We start from the raw sequence: 23,858 nt of genomic DNA, 5'->3' as shown, positions 1-23,858 counted from the left end.
GAGACAGGCTGGCTGTATTTGACACGTGATGTGCAGTGAGACAGGCTGGCAGACGTTCTGTAAGGGGCCAGGTGGGCGATGTTCAGCTTTCTGGGCCGTTATGGTCTCTCACGTCTACAGTCTACTCCAGTGGGAAGGCAGCCGGTCTGCACAGAGGAAGGGGTGCGGCTGTGTGCCATCGAGACTTTATCACAGGAGATGGCAGCTGCGTGTGGCCCGTGCTGTGGTGCCCAGCCGGGTGTAACATGTTAGCAGGGGCAGTGGTCACAGGGACGGCTGGATGGCAGCACAGCTCGCGGAGACAGCAGTGCCGCTCAGCAGGTCGATGACCTGGGAGGTTTCTCCTCTGTGGGCGGGGACTCAGAGCACCTGTTCTGTGGACACGTGTAGACTGTGCATGGCTGGCACATCACCTGATGCTGCCTTGCCTGCTTTCTCACATCCACTCTTGTCCTCCTGTGGCCTTCACAGTGGCTGAACAACCCCACCAAACAGAATCGGGTTCACGCCGTCCGTCCTTAGCACCCCAGTGTCCTGGTCACTTACCACGTGTGCCCTGCTCCAGTTCATGTTCGTTCTGCCAGCACCACCCTGGCCACCAGTTTCAGCTTTAGGGCTGTTTTCCCTGCTGCAGTGTGAAGGCAGCCTGGAGCTGCCCGGACATGGTCACCTTGACAGACGGCTTGTTCATCCTCACCACTGTGATTTCGCATTGAGAGAGCTCCCTGGGCCTCATAAGGAAGCCTCGCGGGCAGTCTGTTCTCCCTGTTCCAAGTCTGCCCAGTTGCTCGTTTGTGGCCTGTGTCACCCCGTGGAGAGTGATGGCTCCACCCACAGGTCTCCCCCACCTGATCGTCCACCACGCCACCCTGAGGATGTGGCCTCATGTAGTCGTGGCGTTAATGCCATGGGTCAGTTACACAGAACGCCAGCAGTGACTGGCCCGTAACTGAGTGCCTGTGAGTGTTAGCTGAAGCCATTACCAACGGCCTATAAGGTGCACATGCCTCCCTTAGCAGTGAAATGACTTACGAGGCTTGAAAATGAGACTGAGAAGCATCTGAAGGTCAGGGTCCACTCACCCTGAGAAAAGACAAATCACAGAGCCACCTGCAGACAGCACTTGTCATTTATGCAGCTTAGGGTAATAAAATGAATAATTGAATGTCTGTGAGTGAATTTGCATGTCTTCTGGGGAGCTTCCAGGCTAGCAGTTTCACACTTTCTCTCCTGTCCGTCCCCACCCATCCACTTGTGACAGTTTCTGTCGGAGGAGAAACTATTCCGCAGGACTAGAGAAAGTGGAGAAAGGCAAGGGGCCTTCGGGATGTCTCTGAACAATGGGGTAATTGAGCTCTCTTTTTGTTTAGACGTCCACACAGAAGCTGTGCAGGCAGCGCTTGCAAAACACAAAGAAAGGAAGATGGCAGTGCCTATGCCTTCCAAACGCAGGTCCTTGGTGGTGCAGACCTCGATGGACGCCTACACGCCTCCAGGTGAGCGGCAGGCCGCCCCTGCGTGGTGAGTGGCGAGCGTGCTTAGAACTAAGTCAGTGCCAGCTTTCAAGTCATGGTGCTCTGGCTCGTGTTTTGTGAACCGTAAGTCCAGAAACAGTACATGTGCTCTAACTTATACTTGGAAGGAAAGTTACCATCATTATGTATGGATCTGTGTAAAACTGTATTTGAAACTTTTCATCGAGACTCATAAGTATGATAGACTTAAAGTATTACAAAATTTTACTTAATTCTTCATGTAGCAGAGGAGAAGCATGTGTACCTCCATAGTTCTAACTGAAGTAGAACTTGTCTTCTTCTTAGACTGGTGTATACATATTTTCAAGTCTTTAAAATATAGATGTATTGTAAAGTTGCATTAAGAAACCAAATGAAAAATTTAGGCCGTTACCTAATTTGGGGTCATCAAACTTTTCTGTAAAGTACAGAGAGTATTTTGGTCTCTGCAGGCCATGAGGCGTCTGTCACAGCTGCTTACTCTGCTATTGTAGGGAATGTGCTAATAAAACTTTATTTATACAAACAGGCAGAGGGCTGGTTTGGTCCACAGGCCTGCTGATCCCTGATCTAGGTGGTTGAAGGTGATAGACCATTTAGATTTCTGGTTTTGCTGCTGCTTCTATTCAATCTTGAACTTAATAGAACTACCTAAGATTTTTTACTTCACTCTGCCCAAATAATTATAGTCTGTATCTCATCACCTTCAAAACCTAAGTGAAGCATACAGGTAACCCTTCAGGTATCTGCTACAAACATGAAGGACAGTCGAATCTACTTGATGTTTTCTCTATGATTTTGGCTCTAACATTATTCACGTCATTGTTGACACAGACCTGAGTTTCTTTTCTACAGACCTACGAGGTTGGATAATTAAGTTTGCAAACTCACCCTAGAAAAAGTGCTGCATACCACATTGCTGAATATCACTATGGTCACCTTTGAAGGACTACCCTTGGGAAGCTATGCACCGATGACAGACCTGGTCCATCTTTCAAAGCAATGTTGGAATTCTTTTTCTGGAATGGCCATCAGAGCTGTTGTCGTATTACCTTTGATGTCCTGAATGTCATCAAAATGTCTTCCTTTCAATATTTCCTTTATCTTCAAGTAAAGAAAGAAGTCATTTGGAGCCAGATTGGGTGAGTAGGGAGGGTGTTCCAATACAGTTGTTTGTTTACTGGCTAAAAACTCCCTCACAGACAGTGTTGTATGAGCTAGTGCATTGTTGTGATGCAAGAGCCATGAATTGTTGGTGAAAAGTTCAGGTCATCAAACTTTTTCACGCAGGCTTTTCAGCACTTCCAAATAGTCAACTTGGTTAACTGTTTGTCCAGTTGGTACAAATGCATAATGAATAATCCCTCTGATATCAAAAAAGGTTAGCAACATCATTGCAACAAGTTCGCAAACTTAATTGTCAGACCTCGTAAGTTACCTTGTGCACTACTTTGAACAGTTTTAAATGCTGCCAGTTTTGTTCACAAGAGGAAGTTAAGGTGCAATAAGAACAGTTGAAGACATACAACATTTTTTGGAGTGTTTGCAAGCAGTGAGGGTAATAGAGCACCCACGTCACCTCGGATTTGTGGTAATTCTCCAAACAACTCTTAAGTATTCACCTTTACACATCTTTAAAGGCTCAAGTCCTGAGCTTTCTGAGACAAATCTTAGGTGTGGTATACCATTATCATTATGGTTTTTATCTACAAATAATCCAACAACTCTTCTTCATCTCAAGAGTATATATAATAAAAAAAGAATATAAATAATACTCTTGTAAGAAAGGGAGTCCTTTTTGCCAGTTTCCTTACTTACTCTCTTTCCTTTCTTTATGCTGAGTCTCAGTGTAATTTGGGACTATTTAAAAATCAGCATAATTAATATGTTTAATTCTGTTTGTATACAAAGTTATAATTTGCCACAATTTATAATATGGAAGTTTTCATTTTGAGTGTGTTGTTTGTGCAACAAACAGAATGGACTTACAAGGATAACAAACCCACTTAAAATATTTTTAACCAAATCTTTGGAAGCAGGCAGAATTCAGAGAGATGGACATATTTCTGGGCCACTTTTATGAGAAATGCTGAATTTAAAATGCAAGAAGCAATGTGATTATTCATATATGTGCTTTTTCACATGCTTTTTCCATGTTTAGAAATATTATTGTACCAGACAAAACTTTCAGAAAAACAAACCTTGTACAAATATCGGCAAAATATAAAAGAACATTATTAGAAATGTTATTTTTGATGAAACATTTGCATTTCATTATTTAGCATTTCATGTACAGCGTAGAATACATTTTGTACACTGTCACTCAGGAGTCCTGGTGATAATATCACACGAGATGGTTTTGTACAATTATAAATGCCTATTTATAAGCATATTTGCTTGAACAGAATCTTGGCTCAGGTTCATTTTCTTTCGTTCTGTTTTCCTTGGTTGCTGGTAACTTTTGTTAGAACTCATGTCCACTGCTCTTTAAGAAATATTCTTGAAGTTTATATTCTCTTCATGAGAAATGACTGGTTGCTGACCAGAGTCATAGTTTCTGGAGAAGATCTAATTAGGACTGTTATACTGCAGTCTGCTACAGGGAAACTTTCCTTTAGTTTTCACATATAAAAATATAAGAATAATGTGCCAGCACGTCTGCTTCTAGCCATAATGAAGTAACTGGTACCATACTAACCCGTGCACTATAAACAGCTATGGAACTGCACAAAAACAAAGGAGACACCAGTGATTAGGCTGTGGGCCTCAAGCAGTGCGAGACTGCACTGACAACAGGAAAATATAAGAGGCAGGCCTGCCAGTTCCAAGTTCTCTGCCTGGATGAAATTTTAGGACCATGGCACAGAGATTGGGGTCTGAGCAAGCATGTCCATCCGGCTATGTTGAGGAGTCAGAGATCCAACTTCAAGGAAGATGAAGGAGCTGTAGATTTCCACAGACTCACACTATCAAAAACATGACTCCAAGTCTGCCCAAGCTCAAGAGGGTCACCAGTAATTGAAGTAAATGCTAAAGTAGAAATCACAAGCCTTCCGAGGAAGATTATAGAATTCAGAGTCTCCTCAATGGACCATCCACAGTATCTGGTACTTGAGAAACAATCACTAGACATTCAGAGAAACAGGATATGTAATCTGCGGCCACAGAAATAGGACTCAGTACAAAAGGAACAATAGTTGGCCTCTGCTGTGCTCTCAGTAGCCCCTAAGCATGGGTGGCTGTCGAGCACAAAAATTTTGGCTGGTCTCAATTGTAGTTGCTGTAAGTGTGAAATACACACAGGTTTAGATGAGCTGAAAAAAATGACTAGAAAATATTTCATGGGGACTTCCGGAAAAATGGTGGCGTGAGGTGAGCCTCTGTAAAGCTCCCCTGGAATTTACAACGAATCGAACAACAAAAACTCCACAGAGGACTCCCTGCACAGCAGACAGGCAAGACGAAGAGGCCCACTACCGACTGAAATCACCTACAGGTGGGAGATTCGCACGAGTGGGGGGAGGAGGGAAGGGAGAAGCCCGGAGACGGAGCCGCGCGGGCACAGGACGCAGACCCAGCTCAGTGCGCCGAGCTCGCTGCTTCCCGGAACTACCGCAGCTGTGGGAGATCGGACTGCAAGGGCTCTGCCAGGGCGCCACAGGGCTGAGGGGACAGCATATAACACGGCTGAACCCAACGCTCACGGCAGAGACCTCGGAGAAAAGACTGAGGGAAAAAGGCTGAAAACGGTGGTTTAAGCCCGCACTGCCGAGCAGACAACAGAAGCCTTAGGGACTGAGACTAGCCGCCCCCTCCCTCCCCTCCCAGAGCTCGCCCAACCCCGCCTCCCCGGTGCTAAAAGCGAAACAGTAGCAGTGTCAGATCAAAACAACAGAAAATTTGCTGTTTTGAGAACTGTGGGCCGCAGACACAAATTCACAGCCCAACTAGTTCCGGCAAAGGGGAGGGAGCCGTGGAAGCAGGACCAGCTGTGGTGGTGGTTGCCACCATTGCTCTGGGCCACCTCTCACAACTCACCCCACCCCTGACCCCACCTATCTGGGCGGATCCCTGCAGGAGTAAACAGAACTGCTGAAACATACGGGCTCTGAATCAGGAGCTGGAAGAGCTTTGGAACATCAAAAGCTCTCCGCATACCCACCGGGACACTGCGCCCTGTGACCTAGACGAACTATTAACAGAGGAGAAGCCCGTCTGCCAGGGAATCCCCCCATTGTGTGAGAAGCAGGAATAGTGCAGAGAAAAGAGCACTACCGTGTGGGAGAAGAAAAATAAATTGCAGTTGGAGAAATAATAAGACATTCTGCCAACAAGTACTGGAAAACAAAAGAAAGACCTCTTCCTATCAACCTGTTGCAGAAGTCACTCCTGTAGATGTCTAGGAAGAGAAATAGTAAACCAGTAATCGCCATGAATAACCAAGGCAACAAGATAGCTCAGAAAGAAAGAGAAAAATCTCCAGAGAAGGCACTTAAAGATACAGAAATATGTGACTTAAGTGACAGAGAATTCAAGATTGCAGTTCTGAAAAAACTCAACAAGATACAAGAAAACACAGGCAGTTAAATGAACTCAGAAACTCAATCAAAGAACAGCATGAGCATTTTACGAAAGAGATTGAAATTTTAAAAAAGAACCAAATAGAATTTCTGGAGATTAAGAACACAATAGAAGAAATTAAGAATGAAATAACCAGCTTAGGTAGTAGAGTTGACCAGATGGAGGAAAGAATCAGTGACATCGAAGATAGAAACCTGGAAATGACACAGATAGAAGAAGAAAGAGACTTTAGACTTAAAAGAAATGAAAGAACTCTACAAGAACTTTCTGACTCCATCAGAAAGAGCAATATAAGAATAATGGGCATACCAGAAGGAGAAGAAAGAGAGAAGGGAACAGAGAATATATTCAAACAAATTGTCGATGAGAACTTCCCAAATTTGTGGCCAGAACTGGACCCTCGAATCCAAGAAGCAAATAGAACACCTAGTTACCTCAATCCCAACAGGCCTTCTCCAAGGCACATTGTATTGAAGCTGTCTAAAATCAACGACAAAGAAAGAATCCTCAAGGCAGCCAGAGAAAAGAAGACGGTAACTTACAAAGGAAAGCCCATTAGATTATCATCAGATTTTTCAGCAGAAACTCTACAAGCCAGGAGGGAGTGGAACCAAATATTCAAACTATTGAAGGAAAGAAACCATGAGCCAAGAATAATATATCCAGCAAAGATATCCTTTAAATATGAAGGAGGAATAAAGACCTTTCCAGACATACAGAAACAGGGAATTTTCTAGTACACGACCTGCACTACAAGAAATACTAAAGGAGGCTATTTGACCACCATAAACAGGGACAATTAGTGGCAACCAAAACTCAAAAAGGGGGAGAGTAAAGGCCTGAACCGGAATATGGGAATGGAGAAAGTAAGCGTGCTGAAGAAAATGGAATACTCTAAATATCAAACTTTCTTTTATATAAACTTAAGGGTAACCACTCAAAATAAATCCAGAATTGAAATATATACTGAAATAAAAGAAGAAACAGAGGGAAACATCATAGAATACCACCACACAGAAATAATAGACAACAACAAAAAGGCAAAGAAACAATGGAGACACAGCCTTACCAGAAAACTAGAGATAGAATGACAGGAAATCTACACATATCAATAATCACCCTAATGTAAATGGACTGAACTCACCAATAAAAAGGCACAGAGTAGCAGATTGGATCAAAAAACTAAACCCAACCATATGCTGTCTCCAAGAGACACATGTCAGCTACAAGGACAAGCATAGACTCAAAGTGAAAGGGTGGAAATTGACACTCCAAGCAAATGGTACCCAGAGAAAATCAGGTGTAGCCATAATGATATCAGATGAAACAGACTTCAAGATGAAAAAGATAACAAGAGATAAAGATGGACATTTCATAATGGTGAAGGGGACTGTACAACAAGAAGACATAACAGTCATCAATATTTATGCCCCCAATCAGGGAGCACCGAAATACACCAAGCAACTACTAACAGAACTAAAGGGAGAAATTGACCAAAACACAATTATACTAGGGGACTTAAATACACCATTGACAGCTATGGATAGATCATTCAAACAGAAAATAAATAACGAAATAGTAGCCCTAAATGACACATTAGATGAAATGGACATAATTGACATTTATAGAGCACTTCATCCTAAAACATCAGACTATACATTCTTTTCTAGTGTACACGGAACATTCTCAAGGATAGACCATATATTGGAACATAAAATCAGTCTCAGCAAATTTAAGAAGATTGAAATCATACCAAGCATATTCTCTGATCACAAGGCTTTGAAATTGGATATCAACTGCAAAAAGAAAGCGGGAAAAAACACAAACACATGGAGATTAAACAACATACTTTTAAAGAAGGACTGGGTCACAGAAGAAATTAGAGGAGAGATCAAAAGATACATAGAAACAAATGACAATGAAAATACATCCTACCAAAATTTTTGGGATGCAGCGAAAGCAGTTTTAAGAGGGAAATTTATCTCATTACAGACTTATCTCAAGAAACAAGAAAACTCCTAAATAAATAACCTCATATTACACCTTAAAGAACTAGAAAAAGAAGAACAAGTAAAACCCAAGGTCAGCAGAAGAAAGGAAATAATAAAAATCAGAGCAGAACTAAATGAAATAGAGAAGAAAAAGACAATAGAAAAAATTAATGTGACAAAGAGGTGGTTCTTTGAAAAGATTAACAAAATTGACAAACCCTTGGCTAGACTCACTAAGATAAAAAGAGAGAAGACACTAACAAAATCAGAAATGAAAAAGAGGAAGTTGTAACGGACGCCATAAAAATACAAAGGATCATCCAAGAATACTATGAAGGACTATATGCCACCAAATTCAATAATGTAGAAGAAATGGACAAGTTCTTAGAAACATATAGCCTTCCTAGGCTGGGCCATGAGGAGCTGGAAGGACTGAACAGACTGATCACCAGTAACGAAATTGAATCAGTCATCCAAAACCTTCCCAAAAGCAAAAGTCTGGGACCTGATGGCTTCACTAGTGAATTCTACCAAACCTTCAAAGAGGATCTAATACCAATTCTGCACAAACTCTTCCAAAAAATGGAAGAAGGGACAGTACTCCCTAACTCATTTTATGAGGCCAACATTACCCTGGTACCAAAACCTGGTAAGGACAGCACAAAAAAAGAAAACTACAGACCAATATCTCTGATGAATACAGACGCAAAAATCCTAAATAAAATTCTAGCAAATCAAATACAACAATGCATTAAAAAGATTATTCATCACGACCAAGTGGGGTTCATCCCTGGGGAACAAGGATGGTTCAACATATGCAAATCCATCAATGTGATACATCACATAAACAAAATAAAGGACAAAAATCATATGATTATATCAATTGATGCAGAAAAAGCATGTGACAAGATACAACATCCATTTATGATTAAAACACTTAATAAAATAGGTATAGAAGGAAAATACCTTAACATAATAAAGGCCATATATGACAAGGCCTCTGCTAATTTCATAATAAATGGTGAAAAACTGAAGCCCTTTGCTCTACGTTCAGGAACACGACAGGGATGTCCCCTATCACCTCTGCTTTTCCACATAGTGTTGGACGTCCTTGCCAGAGCAATCAGGCAAGAGAAAGAAATAAAAGGCATCCAAATTGGGAATGAAGAAGTTAAATTATCACTCTTTGCAGATGACATGATGCTATATATAGAAAACCCTAAAGACTCCACCAAAAAGCTATTAGAAACAATCAACGAATACAGTAAAGTTGCCGGCTACAAAATCAACGCACAAAAGTCCATTGCCTTCCTATATACTAACAATGAAATCTCAGAAAAAGAAATACAAAAAACAATTCCTTTTGCAATTGCAGCAAAAAGAATAAAATACCTAGGAATAAACTTAACCAAGGATGTGAAAGACCTATATGCTGAAAACTATAAGACATTTTTGAAAGAAATTGAAGAAGACACAAAGAAATGGAAAGACATTCCGTGCTCATGGATTGAAAGAATCAACATAGTTAAAATGGCCATATTACCTAAAGCAATATACAGATTCAATGCAATCCCCATCAAAATCCCAATGACATATTTTAAAGAAATAGAACAAAAAATCATCAGATTTGTTTGGAACCACAAAAGACCCCGAATAGCCAAAGCAATCTTTAGAAAAAAGAACAATAATGGAGGTATCACACTTCCTGACTTTGGCTTGTACTACAGGGCCACAATAATCAAAACAGCATGGTATTGGCAGAAAAACAGACACATAGACCAATGGAATAGAATTGAGAACCCATTATGTAAAACCACATAAATATGGACAGATAATTTTTGACAAAGAAGCTAAAAACATACAATGGAGCAAAGACAGCCTCTTCAATAAATGGTGCTGGGAGAATTGGATCGCCACGTGCAAAAGAATGAAACTGGACTGCTATTTGTCACCATGTACCAAAGTTAATTCAAAATGGATCAAAGACTTAAGCATAAGACCTGACACAATAAACTGCATAGAAGAAAACATAGGTACTAAACTTATGGACCTTGGGTTCAAAGAGCATTTTATGAACTTGACTCCAAAGGCAATGGAAGTAAAAGGTAAAATAAATGAATGGGACTATATGAAACTTAAAAGCTTCTGCACAGCAAAAGAAACCATTGACAAAATAAAGAGGCCACCAACTGAATGGGAGAAGATTTTTGCAAACAGTGCCTCCGATAAGGGGCTAGTATCCAGAATATACAAGGAACTCATGCAACTCAACAACAACAAAACAAACAACCCAATTGAAAAATGGACAGAGGACTTGAAGAGACATTTCTCCAAAGAGGACATACAAATGGCAAATAGACATATGAAAAAATGCTCAACATCAGTAATCATCAGAGAAATGCAAATCAAAACCACAATGAGATATCACCTCACCCCAGTCAGAAGGGCTATCATCAACAAGACCAATAGTAACAAATGTTGGAGAGGCTGTGGAGAAAAAGGAACCCTCATACACTGTTGTTGGGAATGCAGACTGGTGCAGCCGCTATGGAAGGCAGTGTGGAGGTTCCTCAAAAAATTACGAATAGAATTGCCATATGACCCAGCAATCCCTCTCCTGGGTAGCTACCCAAAAAATCTGAAAACATTTAGAGATAAAGACACGTGTGCTCCAATGTTCATTGCAGCTTTGTTTACGGTGGCCAAGACATGGAAACAACCAAAATGTCCTTCGATAGATGAATGGATAAAGAAGTTGTGGTATAGATACACAATGGAATACTATTCGGCGGTAAGAAAAGATGATATAGGAACATTTGTGACAACATGGATGGATCTTGAGAGAGTAATGCTGAGCGAAATAAGTCAGACAGAAAAAGCAGAGAACCATGTGATTTCACTGATATGTGGTATATAAACCAAAAACAACAAAAGAACAAGACAAACAAATGAGAAACGGAAACTTATAGACACAGATAATAGTTTAGTGGTTGCCAGAGTGTAAGGGGAGTGGGGGATGGGGGGTGGGAGATGAGGGTAAGGGAGATCGAATATATGGTGATGGAAGGAGAACTGACTCTGGGTGATGAATACACAATGGGATTTATAGATGATGTAATACAGAATTGTACACCTGAAATCTATGTAAGTTTACTAACAATTGTCACCCCAATAAATTTAATAAAATTAAAAAAAAAATTTCATTAATTTTGGTATGTATTACATGTTAAAACAATATTTTGAGTTAAATAAAAATGCATTATTAAAATTCTGCCTGTTCATATGTTGGAAAGCACTGGAGTAGGTGTTTGATATAGAAGATGGGGTTTTCAAATCTGTAATTATAAATATTTATTCAGGGAATCCAATGAGAATATGTCAAAGAAATAAAGGAAAATATCATCTTAATACTTGAGCTGTGCAGAGAAAGGGAAAAATATTTTTTAAACTAATGAAAACTCCAGAACTGAAATGAAATATCATTGGATCAGTTTAATATCAGATTCGAGAAGGCAGATGGAGTCTGTGAACTTGAAGAGACATCAAGAGATACTTTACATACAGGGAAACAATCACATGAAGGATCAATGACTTATATGAAGATATTGTAGAGGTTAGAAAACAATAGAAGGAGACCTTTAAAGTCCTAAAAGGAAATGAATAAAGCTGTACACTCATAGCCAGTGAAAATATTTTTCATAAGCAAGGATGTTAACAGAAACAAAGACAATGAAACACATGGAAGTGGAAAGAATGTGGTGCCAGCAGACCTGCACTGTAAACATGCTGACAGATGGCACTTAGGCTGATGGAAAATGATACCAGATGAAAACTTACGTCTGTAAAAAGGAAAGAATACTTAAAACAGTAAATAAATGGGAAAATGTAAAATACTTGTAATTTGCTTTAAAAAAACAATTTCTCAAAAGACAGGGAACAGATGAATGGAAGTAAACTGTTGTGTGATTATTACATTTGTGAAGTAAGAAGCAGTTTGTATTGTCGCATTTGAAGAGCAAACAATTTCAATATTGACCCAGTATAGACCCCTTAAGAATGCACACTGTTTGCCCTAGAGCAACCACTAAAAATGAGAAGTATAGGTTAGGAGTTAACAGACGGTATGAAATGAAACTCTTTATATGGTTAATAGAAAAGAAGTCAGGAAAAATCAACAGAGATAAAAATAGAAATGAATAGAAAACAAATAGCTAAAGGTTAGATTTAAACCCACTCATGCCAGTGATTGCAGTAGATGTAAATGCACTAAAAACCCAATTTAAAGGCAGAGACTGTTAGACTGGCTAGAAAGGGGAGATAGACATATCTATATGTTGTCTACAAAAGACATATTTAAATGTAAAAGCAAGGATATTTAAAGGGATGGAAAAAGATCTAGTGCAGACCTACAGCTCATGAAGGTGAACAAGTCTGTGTTACTGTCAGACAAAGCAAACAACAATACAGTGCAGGACAAGATACAAAGAGGGACAGTGCATAATGGGAAATGAGCAGTTCACCAAAAAGACCGCAGAATGAATATGTATACATAAAAACAGAGCCTTGTAAGTTATAAAGCAGAAACTGGCATAAGGAATGGAAAATGGAAAAATCAAGAATAATCATTGGGAAATTTTAAAAGTACCCTGCTTAAATAGTCTTAAGAAAGTTGTCAGAACAATACTGTCGACCAATTTGATGGAGTTGATATTTACAGAAGATTACGTCTAACTATTGCAGAACACACATTCATTTAAAATAACTTTCTTGAGATATAACTTAAACTCCATAAAATTAACCCATTGTAAGTTTACAATTCAGTGATTTTTAGTAAATATATCGATTGTGCAATCATTGCCATTTCGTTTTAGAATATTTCCATCACATCCAAAAGTTTCCTTGTACTGAGATTACATCATAAAAAGGCAGCATGAGGTGAGCCTCTTGAAATCTGCCCTGGAATGTACAAGTTGAACAACTTTAATTCCAAAAAGGACTCCCTGAACAGCAATAGGGAAGATTAAGATGTGCGCAACTGAAATCATCTAAAGGTGGGCAAATTGGGCGAGCAGGTGAGGAGGGAAGAGGGAAGTGTGAAGATGCAGGCCATGTGGACACAGGAGCAGACCGGAGCTCCCTGCATTTCAGAGCTTCTGCAGTTGCAGGAGAGGGAAGAACTTGGTCGGCTAGGGCTCCACTTATGGCCCACAGTCCCGCCTGAGGGATCAGCGTATAACATGGCTGAACCCGACACTCACTGCAGAGACCTTGGAACAAAGACTGAGGGAAGAAGGCTGAAAACGGTGGTTTAAGCACCCACTTTCAAGCAGAGGACTGAAGGCATAGGCACAGATCCTAGCTGCCCCCTCCCCACCCACCCTGAGCTCATTCCACCCCCACCCTCCCGTTGCTAGAAGTAGAACGGTAGCAGTATCAATTCAAAGGAACAGAATATATGCACTTCTGAGAACTGTGGTCCGTAGACACGAACTTGCAGCCCAACTAGTTCCGGTGAAGGGGAGGGAGCCTTGGGTGCAGGACTGGCTATGCTGGTTGTCGGCACCATTGCTCAGAGCCATCTATCATAACTCACCCCGCCCCTGTCCGCACCTATCTGGACAGATCTCTGCAGGAGTAAAAAGAGCCGCTGAGACACACAGGCTCTGAATCTGGTGCAAGAAGAGCTTTGGAACTTCACAAGCTCTCACACCCTCTCCCCCCACCCCCCACGGAGTTGGTGCCCTGTGGCCCATGCAACCCGTTCACTGAGGAGAAGCCTGCCTTCCAGAGAATCCCCCCATTGTGTGAAAAGCTGGAATAGTGTAGCGAAAATATAACACTACAGTGAGAAAGAGACTAAAAGGCTGCACTGAGAGGGAAAATAAAACATTCTACCAATACCTACAGGAAAACAAAAGAAAGACCTCTTTCAACCTGTTGCAGAACCCACCACTGTAGATGCCTAGGAAGAGAAATAATTCATTAATTGCCATAGTTATCCAAGGTAACAAGACAGCTCAGACAGAAAGTGAAAAGTCTCCAGAAAATGAACTTAAAGACATGGAAACATGTGACTTAAATGACAGAGAATTCAAGATTGCAGTTCTGAAAAAGCTCAACAAGATGCAAGAAAACACAGAAAGGTAGTTTAATGAACTAACACAATCAAAGAACAAAATGAACATTTTACCAAAGAGATTGAAATTTTGAAAAAGAACCAAATAGAATTTCTGGTGATTAAGGACTCAATAAAAGAAATGAATAATGGAGTGACGTCAGGAATGGTGGCAGCGGGTGCAATTTTTGAGTTCTCCTCCGGATCTAATCACAACAGGACATCTATAACACATCAAAGGACTGTCTGCTCATCACGCAGAACAGCTAAGAGACTCGTGCAAGGATTATTTGAAGGTGGGCAAATTGGGCAAGAAGGGGAAGAGGGAAGGGAGCAGAGTGGAGACGCGGCCCACATCTGCAGCTGTGAGGACGTGGCAGTGAAAACGGTCCGCATCTGTGGCTATGGAAACGGGCCAGCATGCGCAGCTGCAGAGATGCAGGTACAGAACAGAGAACACAAAAGCCAGGAGGTGGGCTCTTTGCCTGCGTCCCACAGCTGATCTCTCCCGCCAAGGGGGCAGCATATCCAACATTTGAGGCAATAACCTCAGCTGAGACCTCCAGTTGGGCTCTACCTCAGAAAAAGGACACAAACTCCATACCTGGGCCGCTCTCCCCGCTTTTCCAATCTTACCTCCACACCCCCCTGCCCGCCCTTCCAGAGATTTAAACTGGCCCCTGAACTGAGGAGTAGTGTCAGATTACAGAGGAGCCTTAGTGCTCAGGCTCTGGAAAGACTGGCGTGCTGCTCTGACCCAGGGAAGAAGCTGGGAAGAGTGTGATTTTTGCTGGGCTGGGAGAGACAAGACCCCTCCATCCCCAGACCCCACCCTTTCTGGCCTGCCTAGGGCAGGGCAATTACAACTGCAGAGGCATTCCCAGGGATCAGCAGTAGGTGGCAGATGCACCTCTGGGCTTTCAGAAGCTCAGAAATCCTCCGCCTGCCACACACACACACCACACACACACACACACACACACACACACACACACAAAGAGAAGTACCCTAAGACTCAGGAGAACTGGAAACAGGTCTGGTGGTGCTACTCTCAGTGTGCATATGTGCAGGCAAGAGCAGAAACTGCTCTGACTTTGTAGAAACTACCATCTTGACCCCTCAGGCTCACTCATCTAAATCTGCAGTCCCAACGTCATTCTGGGCACCAGGTGACCGGCTCTGCCTGCACAATACGCAGAGGACTCTGGTACAGCAGAGGACAACCTGGAGATTACTTGGTGGGCTTAAGCCAAGACTGGCGCTGCTTTTTTTCCCTTTTTTTTGTGTCTTTATATCTTTGATATCTTTGCCTGTATTGAGTGGGGGTTGTTGGTTGTTTTTACATGTGAATGTATTTCATTTTTTTCTTTGTGGTTGTTGTTGTTGTTGTGCTTGGTGATTTGCTTTGTTCTGAAATTGCCCTACCAGGGCCCAGCTTAAGAGGCACAAGATACAACATACCCAGAGGCCAACTCCAGACCAAACCAGAGTACTACCGGGTTTGACCTACAGGTGACACACCCAGAGGGAATTCTCTACAGGCTCAAGAGCCCATAGAGGCCAAACCACATTTAAGTGGTCAACCTTCATGCAGCAGAACACCCTGCGGTGGGCAGAGCCAAATCTCACAACTAGTCAGCCTAGGAGTTAACTCCACCTACTCACAAGTGAAAAGCAATTAAAGATCTTCTTTAACAGGACAATATACACAACACAGTAGACACCTTTGGAGCACACGCAGAGGAGAAGAGTGAAGTAGTGCAAGTCAAATTTAAAGGACACATACTACAAAAGATAACCCAGCAAGAACTGAGAACTCTAGGGGATCTGCCTAATACATCAAAGCAAACAGAGAGTCAGCCAGAATGGGGAAACAAAGAATCATGTCCCAAATAAAAGAACAGAAGAAACCTCCAGAAATGGAACCAAAGGAAACAGAGGTAACCAACCTATCAGAGACAGAGATCAGAACACTGATGATAAGAATGTTTAAGGAGCTTAGAGACGACATAAAGAAGGATAGAGAAATCATAATGAATAACTAGTTAGAACTAAAGAACATAATTACTGAAATAAAGAATTCTCTGAAGCAATTAACAGCAAGTTAGATGAATCAGAGGATCGAATCAGCGACTTAGAAGACAAGTTAGCAGAGATCACCCAAACAGAACAACAGAAAGAAAAAAGAAGAAAAAACAATGAAGATGGTTTAAGAGACCTCTGGGATAACATCAAGCGCAACAACATGCGCATCATAGGAATACCAGAAGGGGAAGAGAGGAAGCAAGGGATTGAGAACATATTTGAAGTAATAATGTCCGAGAACTTCCCTAACCTGATGAAGCAAACCAACATACAAGCACAGGAAGTGCAGAGAGTTCCAACCAGGATAAACCCAAACAGGCCCACACCAAGACACATTATAGTTAAAATGGCAAAGGTTAAAGACAAAGAGAGAATCCTAAAAGCAGCAAGAGAAAGTCAGAGGGTTACATACAAGGGAACTCCCATAAGACTATCAAATGACTTTTCTACAGAAACATTGAAGGCCAGGAGGGAGTGGCAGGAGATACTCAAAGTGATGGAAAACAAAGGCCTACAACCTAGATTGCTTTATCCAGCAAGGCTATCATTTAAAGTTGATGGAGAGATAAAGAGCTTCCCAGAAAAGCATAAGCTAAAGGAATTTATTACCACCAAGCCAGCATTGCAAGAAATACTTAAAGGGTTTCTGTAAATAGAAGAAAGATGAAAACAATCTAACTACAAATTTAAAAATGGCAATAACTATGTACCAACCAATCATCACTTTAAATGTAAATGGGTTAAATGCTCCAATCCAGAGACATAGGGTGGCTGAGTGGATAAGAAAGCAAGACCCTTGTATATGCTGTATACAAGAGACTCATCTTAGGTCAAAAGACACACACAGGCTGAATATGAAGGGTTGGAGTAAGAGATTTCATGCAAATGGAAATGAAAAACAAACTGGAGTTGCAATACTTATATCTGACAAACTTTAAAATGAAGAACGTATTAAAAGACAAAGATGGGCAATATATAATAATAAAGGGATCGATCCGACAAGAGGACATAACCCTAGTAAACATCAATGCACCCAACATAGGAGCACCTAAATATATAAAACAGATATTGACTGACATAAAGACAGAGATCAACAGTAACACTATCATAGTAGGGGACTTCAACACACCTCTGACAACAAGGGACAGGTCTTCCAGACAGAAAATCAATATGGAAACAACAGCCTTAAATGACACATTGGACCAGTTAGATTTAATCAATATTTTCAGAGCATTTCACCCCAAAGCTGCAGAATACACGTTCTTGTCAAGCGCACATGGAACATTTTCCAAGATAGACCACGTGTTAGGCCACAAAACAACTGATAAATTTAAGAAAATTGAAATCATACCAGTTGTCTTCACTGACCACAGTGCTATGAAATTAGAAATGAACTACAGGAAAAAACTGGAAGACACACCAATTCATGGAGGCTGAATAACATGTTACTAAATAATGAATGGGTCAACCAGGAGATCAAGGAAGAAGTCAAAAGATATCTCAAGACAAACGAAAATGAAAACACGATGACCCAAAATCTATGGGATGCCACGAAAGCAGTCCTAAGAGGGAAGTTCATAGCATTGCAGGCCTACCTAAAGAAACAAGAAACATCACTAATCAACAGTTTATCGTCACACTTAAGGGATCTGGAAAAAGAACAGCAAAATAAGCCCAAAGGGAGTACAAGGAAGGAGATAATAAAGATCAGAGTGGAAATAAATGAAATAGAAACCAGGAAAACAATAAAAAAGATCAATGAATCCAAAAGTTGGTTCTTAGAGAAGATAAACAAAATTGACAAACCTTTAGCCAGACTCATTAAAAAAAGAGAGAGAGGACCCAAATTAATAAAATCAGAAATTAAAGAGGAGAAGTGACAACAGACACCGCAGAAATAGAAAAAAATTAAAGAAATTAGTATGAGCAACTATATGCCAACAAATTTGACAATCTGGTAGTAACGGACAATTTTCTAGAGGTGTACAGCCTTCCAAGGCTAACTCAAAGAAGAAACAGAAAACCTGAATAGACTGATTACCACCAGGGAAATTGAATCAGTAATCAACAATCTCCCAACAATCAAAAGCCCTGGACCAGATGGCTTTACAGGTGAATTTTACAAAACATTCAAAAAAGAATTATCACCTATTTTCCTCAAGCTCTTCAAAAAAATCCAGAAGGAGGGAAGACTCCCAAACACATTTTACGAAGCCACTATCACCCTGATCCCAAAATCAGACAAAGACACCACAAAAGAGAAAACTACAGGCCGGTATCTCTAATGAACGTAGATGGAAAAATCCTCCACAAAATACTAGCGAACAGAATTCAGCAATACATTAAAAACATCATACACCATGATCAAGTGGGATTCATCCCTGGTATGCAAGGATGGTTCAACATCCACAAGTCAATTAATGTGATACACCACATTAACAAACTGAAAAATAAAAATCATATGATCATATCAATAGATGCAGAAAGAGCATTTGATAAAATCCAGCAGCCATTTATGATAAAAACCCTTCAGAAAGTGGGACTAGAGGGATCATATCTCAACATAATAAAGGCCACATATGATAAACCCACAGCTAACATCATACTCAATGGGGAAAAGCTAAAACCATGCCCCTTAATCAGGAACAAGGCAAGGTTGCTCACTTTCTCCACTTCTACTCAACATAGTGCTGCAAATTCCAGCCACAGCAATCAGACTGGAAAAAGAAATAAAAGACATCCAAATTGGGAAGGAGGAAGTAAAATTGTCATTATATGCAGATGACATGATACTATATATAGAGAACCCTAAAGACTCCACCGAGAAACTATTAGAGCTGATAGGTGAATTTAGTAAAGTAGCAGGATACAAAATTAATATTCAGATATCAGTTGCATTTGTATGTACCAATAATAGAATATCAGAAGGAGAAATTAGAACAACAGTCCCATTTACAATTGTTTCAAAGACTATAAAATACCTGGGAATAAATTTAACCAAAGAAGTAAAAGATCTGTACTCAGAAAATTATAAGACACTTAAGAAAGAAATGAAAGAAGATACAAGTAGATGGAAACACATACCATGTTCATGGATGGGAAGAATTAAGGTAGTTAAAATGTCCATACTGCCTAAAGCAATATACATATACAACGCAATACCTATCAAACTGCCAACATTTTTCACAGAAATAGAACATATAATCCTAAAGTTTATATGGGACCATAAAAGACCCCAGATAGTGTCAGCAATCTTGAGAAATAAGAACAAAGTGGGAGGTATAACAATACCTGACATCAAATTATATTACAAGGCTACAGTAATCAAAGCAGCATGGTACTGACATAAAACCAGACACTTAGATCAATGGAATAGAATAGAGAGTCCAGAAATAATTCCATGCCTATATGGCCATTTAATTTACGACAATGGAAGCAAGAATGTATGGTGGGATAAAGACAGTCTATTCAATAAATGGTGCTGGGAAACCTGGACAAGACACATGCAAAAAAATGAAGCTGGACCACCCCCTTACAGCATATAAAAAAATAAATTCAAAATGGCTTAAAGACTTAAATGTAAGATCTGAAACCATAAAATTCCTAGAAGAAAATATAGGAAGAAACTTCACAGACATTACCCGGAGTAAGATTTTTACTGATATATCCTCTCGTGCGAGGGAAGTAAGAGAAAAAAATAAACATGTGGGATTACATCAAACTAAAAAGTTTTTTCACAGCAAAGGAAACCATCAATAAAACAAAAAGGGACCCTACTGAATGGAAAAGATGTTTGCCAATGATATATCTGATAAGGGGTTAATATCACAAATTTATAAAAAACTCACTAAACTCAACTCCAAAAAAACAAACAACCCAATTAAAAAATGGGCAGAGGACATGAAGAAACGTTTTTCTAAAAAGGACATACAGATGGCAAACAGACATATGAAGAAATGCTCAACCTCACTAACCATCAGAGAAATGCAAGTAAAAACCACAATGAGATACTACCTCACCCCAGTCAAAATGGCTATCATCAATAAATCAACAAACGGGAAGTGCTGGCGCGGATGTTGAGAAAAGGGAATCCTTGTGCACTGTTGGTGGGATTGCAGATTGGTGCAGCCACTATGGAAAACAGTATGGAGGTATCTCAAAAATCTGAAAGTGGAACTACCTTATGATCCAGCAATTCCACTCCTAGGTATCTATCCGGAGAAATCCAAAAGTCTAATTCAAAAAACTTTATGCACTCCTATGTTGATTGCAGCACTGTACACAATAGCCAAGACATGGAAACAACCAAAATGCCCATGGGTAGATGACTGGATTAAGGAACTGTGGTACATTTCTACAATGGAGTATTACGCAGCCATAAAGAAGAAAGTAAATCTTACCATTTGCAACAACATGGATGGACCTAGAGAACATTATGTTAAGTGAAATAAGTCAGACAGCGAAAAACAAATACCATATGATCTCACTTATATGTGGAATCTAAAGAAAAGAATAAGTGAATGAACTAATCAGAAATAGTTTTGGAGACATAGAGAAAAAACTGAAGGTTGCTAGATGGGCCGGGGGTGGGGTGGGGATAAGGGGGAAGGTGAGGGGATTATAAAACAGTTGGTAACCACAAGATGGCCATGGGGTTTTGAAAATTAATTTGAGGAATGTATCAATAATGTTGTAAAGAATTTGTAGGGTATCCGATGGGCACGTGTCCCATTTGGGAGACCATCTCAGGGATGATGTAGATGCCTGATCACTGCATTGTACACGTGAAGCAGATGCTGCACAATAATGAATGTCAACTACAAGTTTGTATGTGTGTGTGTATATATACATATACATATACGTGTATACATATATATGTATGTATGTATGTATGTATGTATGTATGTGTTTACAAGAAGCGGAGTATAGCATTAGGAATAGAGACAGTGGAAATATAATGGCTCTGTGCGATTTCAGAGGGATATTGGATGGGGGGAGAGGAGTTCACACAGTGTGAGGGATATAAAAGATAAACGTCTAAGTATTACTTTGTCTTGTGCACCTGAAACTAATAAAAATAAAAAATATATACAAAAAAGAAAAAAAAAGAAATAGTGAAATAGCCAGCTTAGGTAGTAGATTTGAATAGATGGACAAAAGAATCAGTGACATCGAAGATAGAAACCTGGAAATGACACGATGTAGGAAGAAAGAGACTTGAGACAAAAGAAATGAAAGAACTCTACAAGGACTTTCTGACTCCATCAGAAAGAGCAATATAAGAATAATGGGCACACCAGAAGGAGAAGAAAGAGAGAAGGGAACCGAGAATATATTCAAACAAACAGTCGAGAACTTCCCAAACTTGTGGAAAGAACTGGATCCTCAAATCCAAGAATCAAATAGAACACCTAGTTACGTCAATCTCAGCAGGCCTTCTCCAAGGCACATTGTATTGAAGCTGTCAAAAAATAACGACGAAGAAAGAATCCTCAAGGCATCCAGGGAAAAGAAGACAGTAACCTACAAACGAAAGCCCGTTGGATTATCATCAGATTTTTCAACAGAAACTCTACAATCCAGGAGGGAGTGGAATCAAATATTCAACTATTGTAAGAGAGAAATTATGAGCCAAGAATAATATATCCAGCAAAGATATCCTTTAGATGTGAAGGTGGAATAAAGCCCTTTCATAGAGAAGCTGAGGGAATTTTCTAACCTACAACCTGCACTGCAAGTAATCCTGAAGGAGGCTATTCGACCAGCATAAATAGGGATAATTTGTGACAACTGAAAAACATGAGGGTGGAGAGTAAAGGCCTGACCCGGAAAACGGGAATGGAGAAAGTAAGCATGCTGAAGAAAATGGAATACTCTAAATATGAAACTTTCTTTTATGTAAACTTAATGGTAATCACTCAAAAGAAATCCAGAACGGAAATATATAACATAATAAAAGAAGATTCAGTGGGAGAAATCATAGAATACCACCACACTGAAATAATAGACAGCAACAAAAAGGCAAAGAAACAATATCTTACCAAAATACCAAAGATAGAATGATAGGAAATCCTTGCATATCACCCTAAACGTAAATGAACTGAACTCACCAATAAAAAGGCACAGCGTAGCAGATTGGATCAAAAAACTAAACCCAATCATATCCTGCCTCCAAGAGACACATCTCAACGACAAGGACAAACATAGACTCAAAGTGAAAGAGTGGAAATTGACACTCTCAGCAAATGGCATCCAGAGAAACTCAGGTGTAGTCATACTGATATCAGATGAAACAGACTTCAGGATAAAAAAGGTAATAAGAGACAAACATGGATATTTCATAATGATAAAGGGGACTATACAACAAGAAGACATAACAGTCATAAATATTTATGCCCCCAGTCAGGGAGCACTGAAATATACCAAGCGACTACTAACAGAACTAAACGGAGAAATTGACAAAAACACAATTATAATAGGGGATGTAAATACATTATCGACAGCTATGGATAAATCATCCAAACAGAAAATAAAGAAATAGCAGCCCTAAATGACACATTACGTGAAATGGACATAATTGACATTTATAGAGCACTTTATCCTAGAACATCAGACTATACATTCTTTTCTAGTGTAAATGAAACATTCTCAAGGATAGACCATATATTGGGACATAAAATCAGCCTCAGCAAATTTAAGAAGATTGAAATCATAACATGTATATTCTCTGATCACAAGGCTTTGAAATTGGATATCATCGCAAAAAGAAAGCAGGAAAAAACACAAACACATGGAGATTAAACAACATACTTTTAAAGAACGACTGTGTCAAAAAGAAATTAGAGAGATCAAAAGATACATAGAAACAAATGACAATGAAAATACATCCTACCAAAATTCTTGGGATGCAGCAAAAGCAGTTCTAAGAGGGAAATTTATATCATTACAGTCCTATCTCAAGAAACAAGAAAAATTTCAGATAAGTAACCTCACGTTACACCTTAAAGAACTAGAAAAAGAAGAACAAGTGAAACCCAAGGTCAGCAGAAGAAAGGAAATAACAAAAATCAGAGCAGAACTATGTGAAATAGAGAACAAAAAGACAATAGAAAAAAATTAATGCGACAAAGAGTTGGTTCTTTGGAAAGATTAATAAAATTGACAAACCCTTGGCTAGACTCACTAAGATAAAAAAAGACACTAATAAACAAAATCAGAAATGAAAGAGGGAAAGTTGTCACAGACGCCACAGAAATAAATACAAAGGATCATCCAAGAATACTATGAAGGGGTATATGCCACCAAATTCAATAACCTAGAAGAAATGAACATGTTCTTAGAAACATAGAGCCTTGCTAGGCTGAATCGCGAAGAATTGGAAAATATAAATAGACTAATCACCGGAAAGGAAATTGAATCATTTATCCGAAACCTTCCCCAAAGCAAAAGTCCGGGGCCAGATGGCTTCACTAGTGAATTCTACCAAACCTTCAAAGAGTATCTAATACCAATCCTGCTCAAACTCTTCCAAAAAATTGAAGAAGAGACAGTACTCCCTAACTCATTTTATGA

The 23,858-nt window shown here is 39.9% G+C and overlaps 1 protein-coding gene across 6 annotated transcripts in view; it reads left to right on the top strand.

The window, feature by feature from the left end:
- The window catches only part of DIP2C (DIP2 acetate--CoA ligase C (putative)), a 343,900-nt gene that overhangs the window by 192,884 nt on the left and 127,158 nt on the right, over nt 1-23,858 (top strand). For all 6 annotated transcript variants that reach the window (XM_088802036.1, XM_088802038.1, XM_088802041.1 and 3 more), the window contains one exon: nt 1,371-1,496. In XM_088802036.1, the coding sequence (XP_088658162.1) occupies nt 1,371-1,496 (126 nt within the window). The remainder of the gene's footprint in view (nt 1-1,370; nt 1,497-23,858) is intronic.

Source organism: Rhinolophus sinicus, chromosome 1 (assembly GCF_057876585.1).
Source record: "Rhinolophus sinicus isolate RSI-liver-muscle chromosome 1, RSI-T2T, whole genome shotgun sequence".
NCBI classification, from domain to species: Eukaryota; Metazoa; Chordata; class Mammalia; order Chiroptera; family Rhinolophidae; genus Rhinolophus; species Rhinolophus sinicus.
Note: the sequence above shows the minus strand (reverse complement) of the source record. Positions and strands in the feature narration are given on the sequence as shown.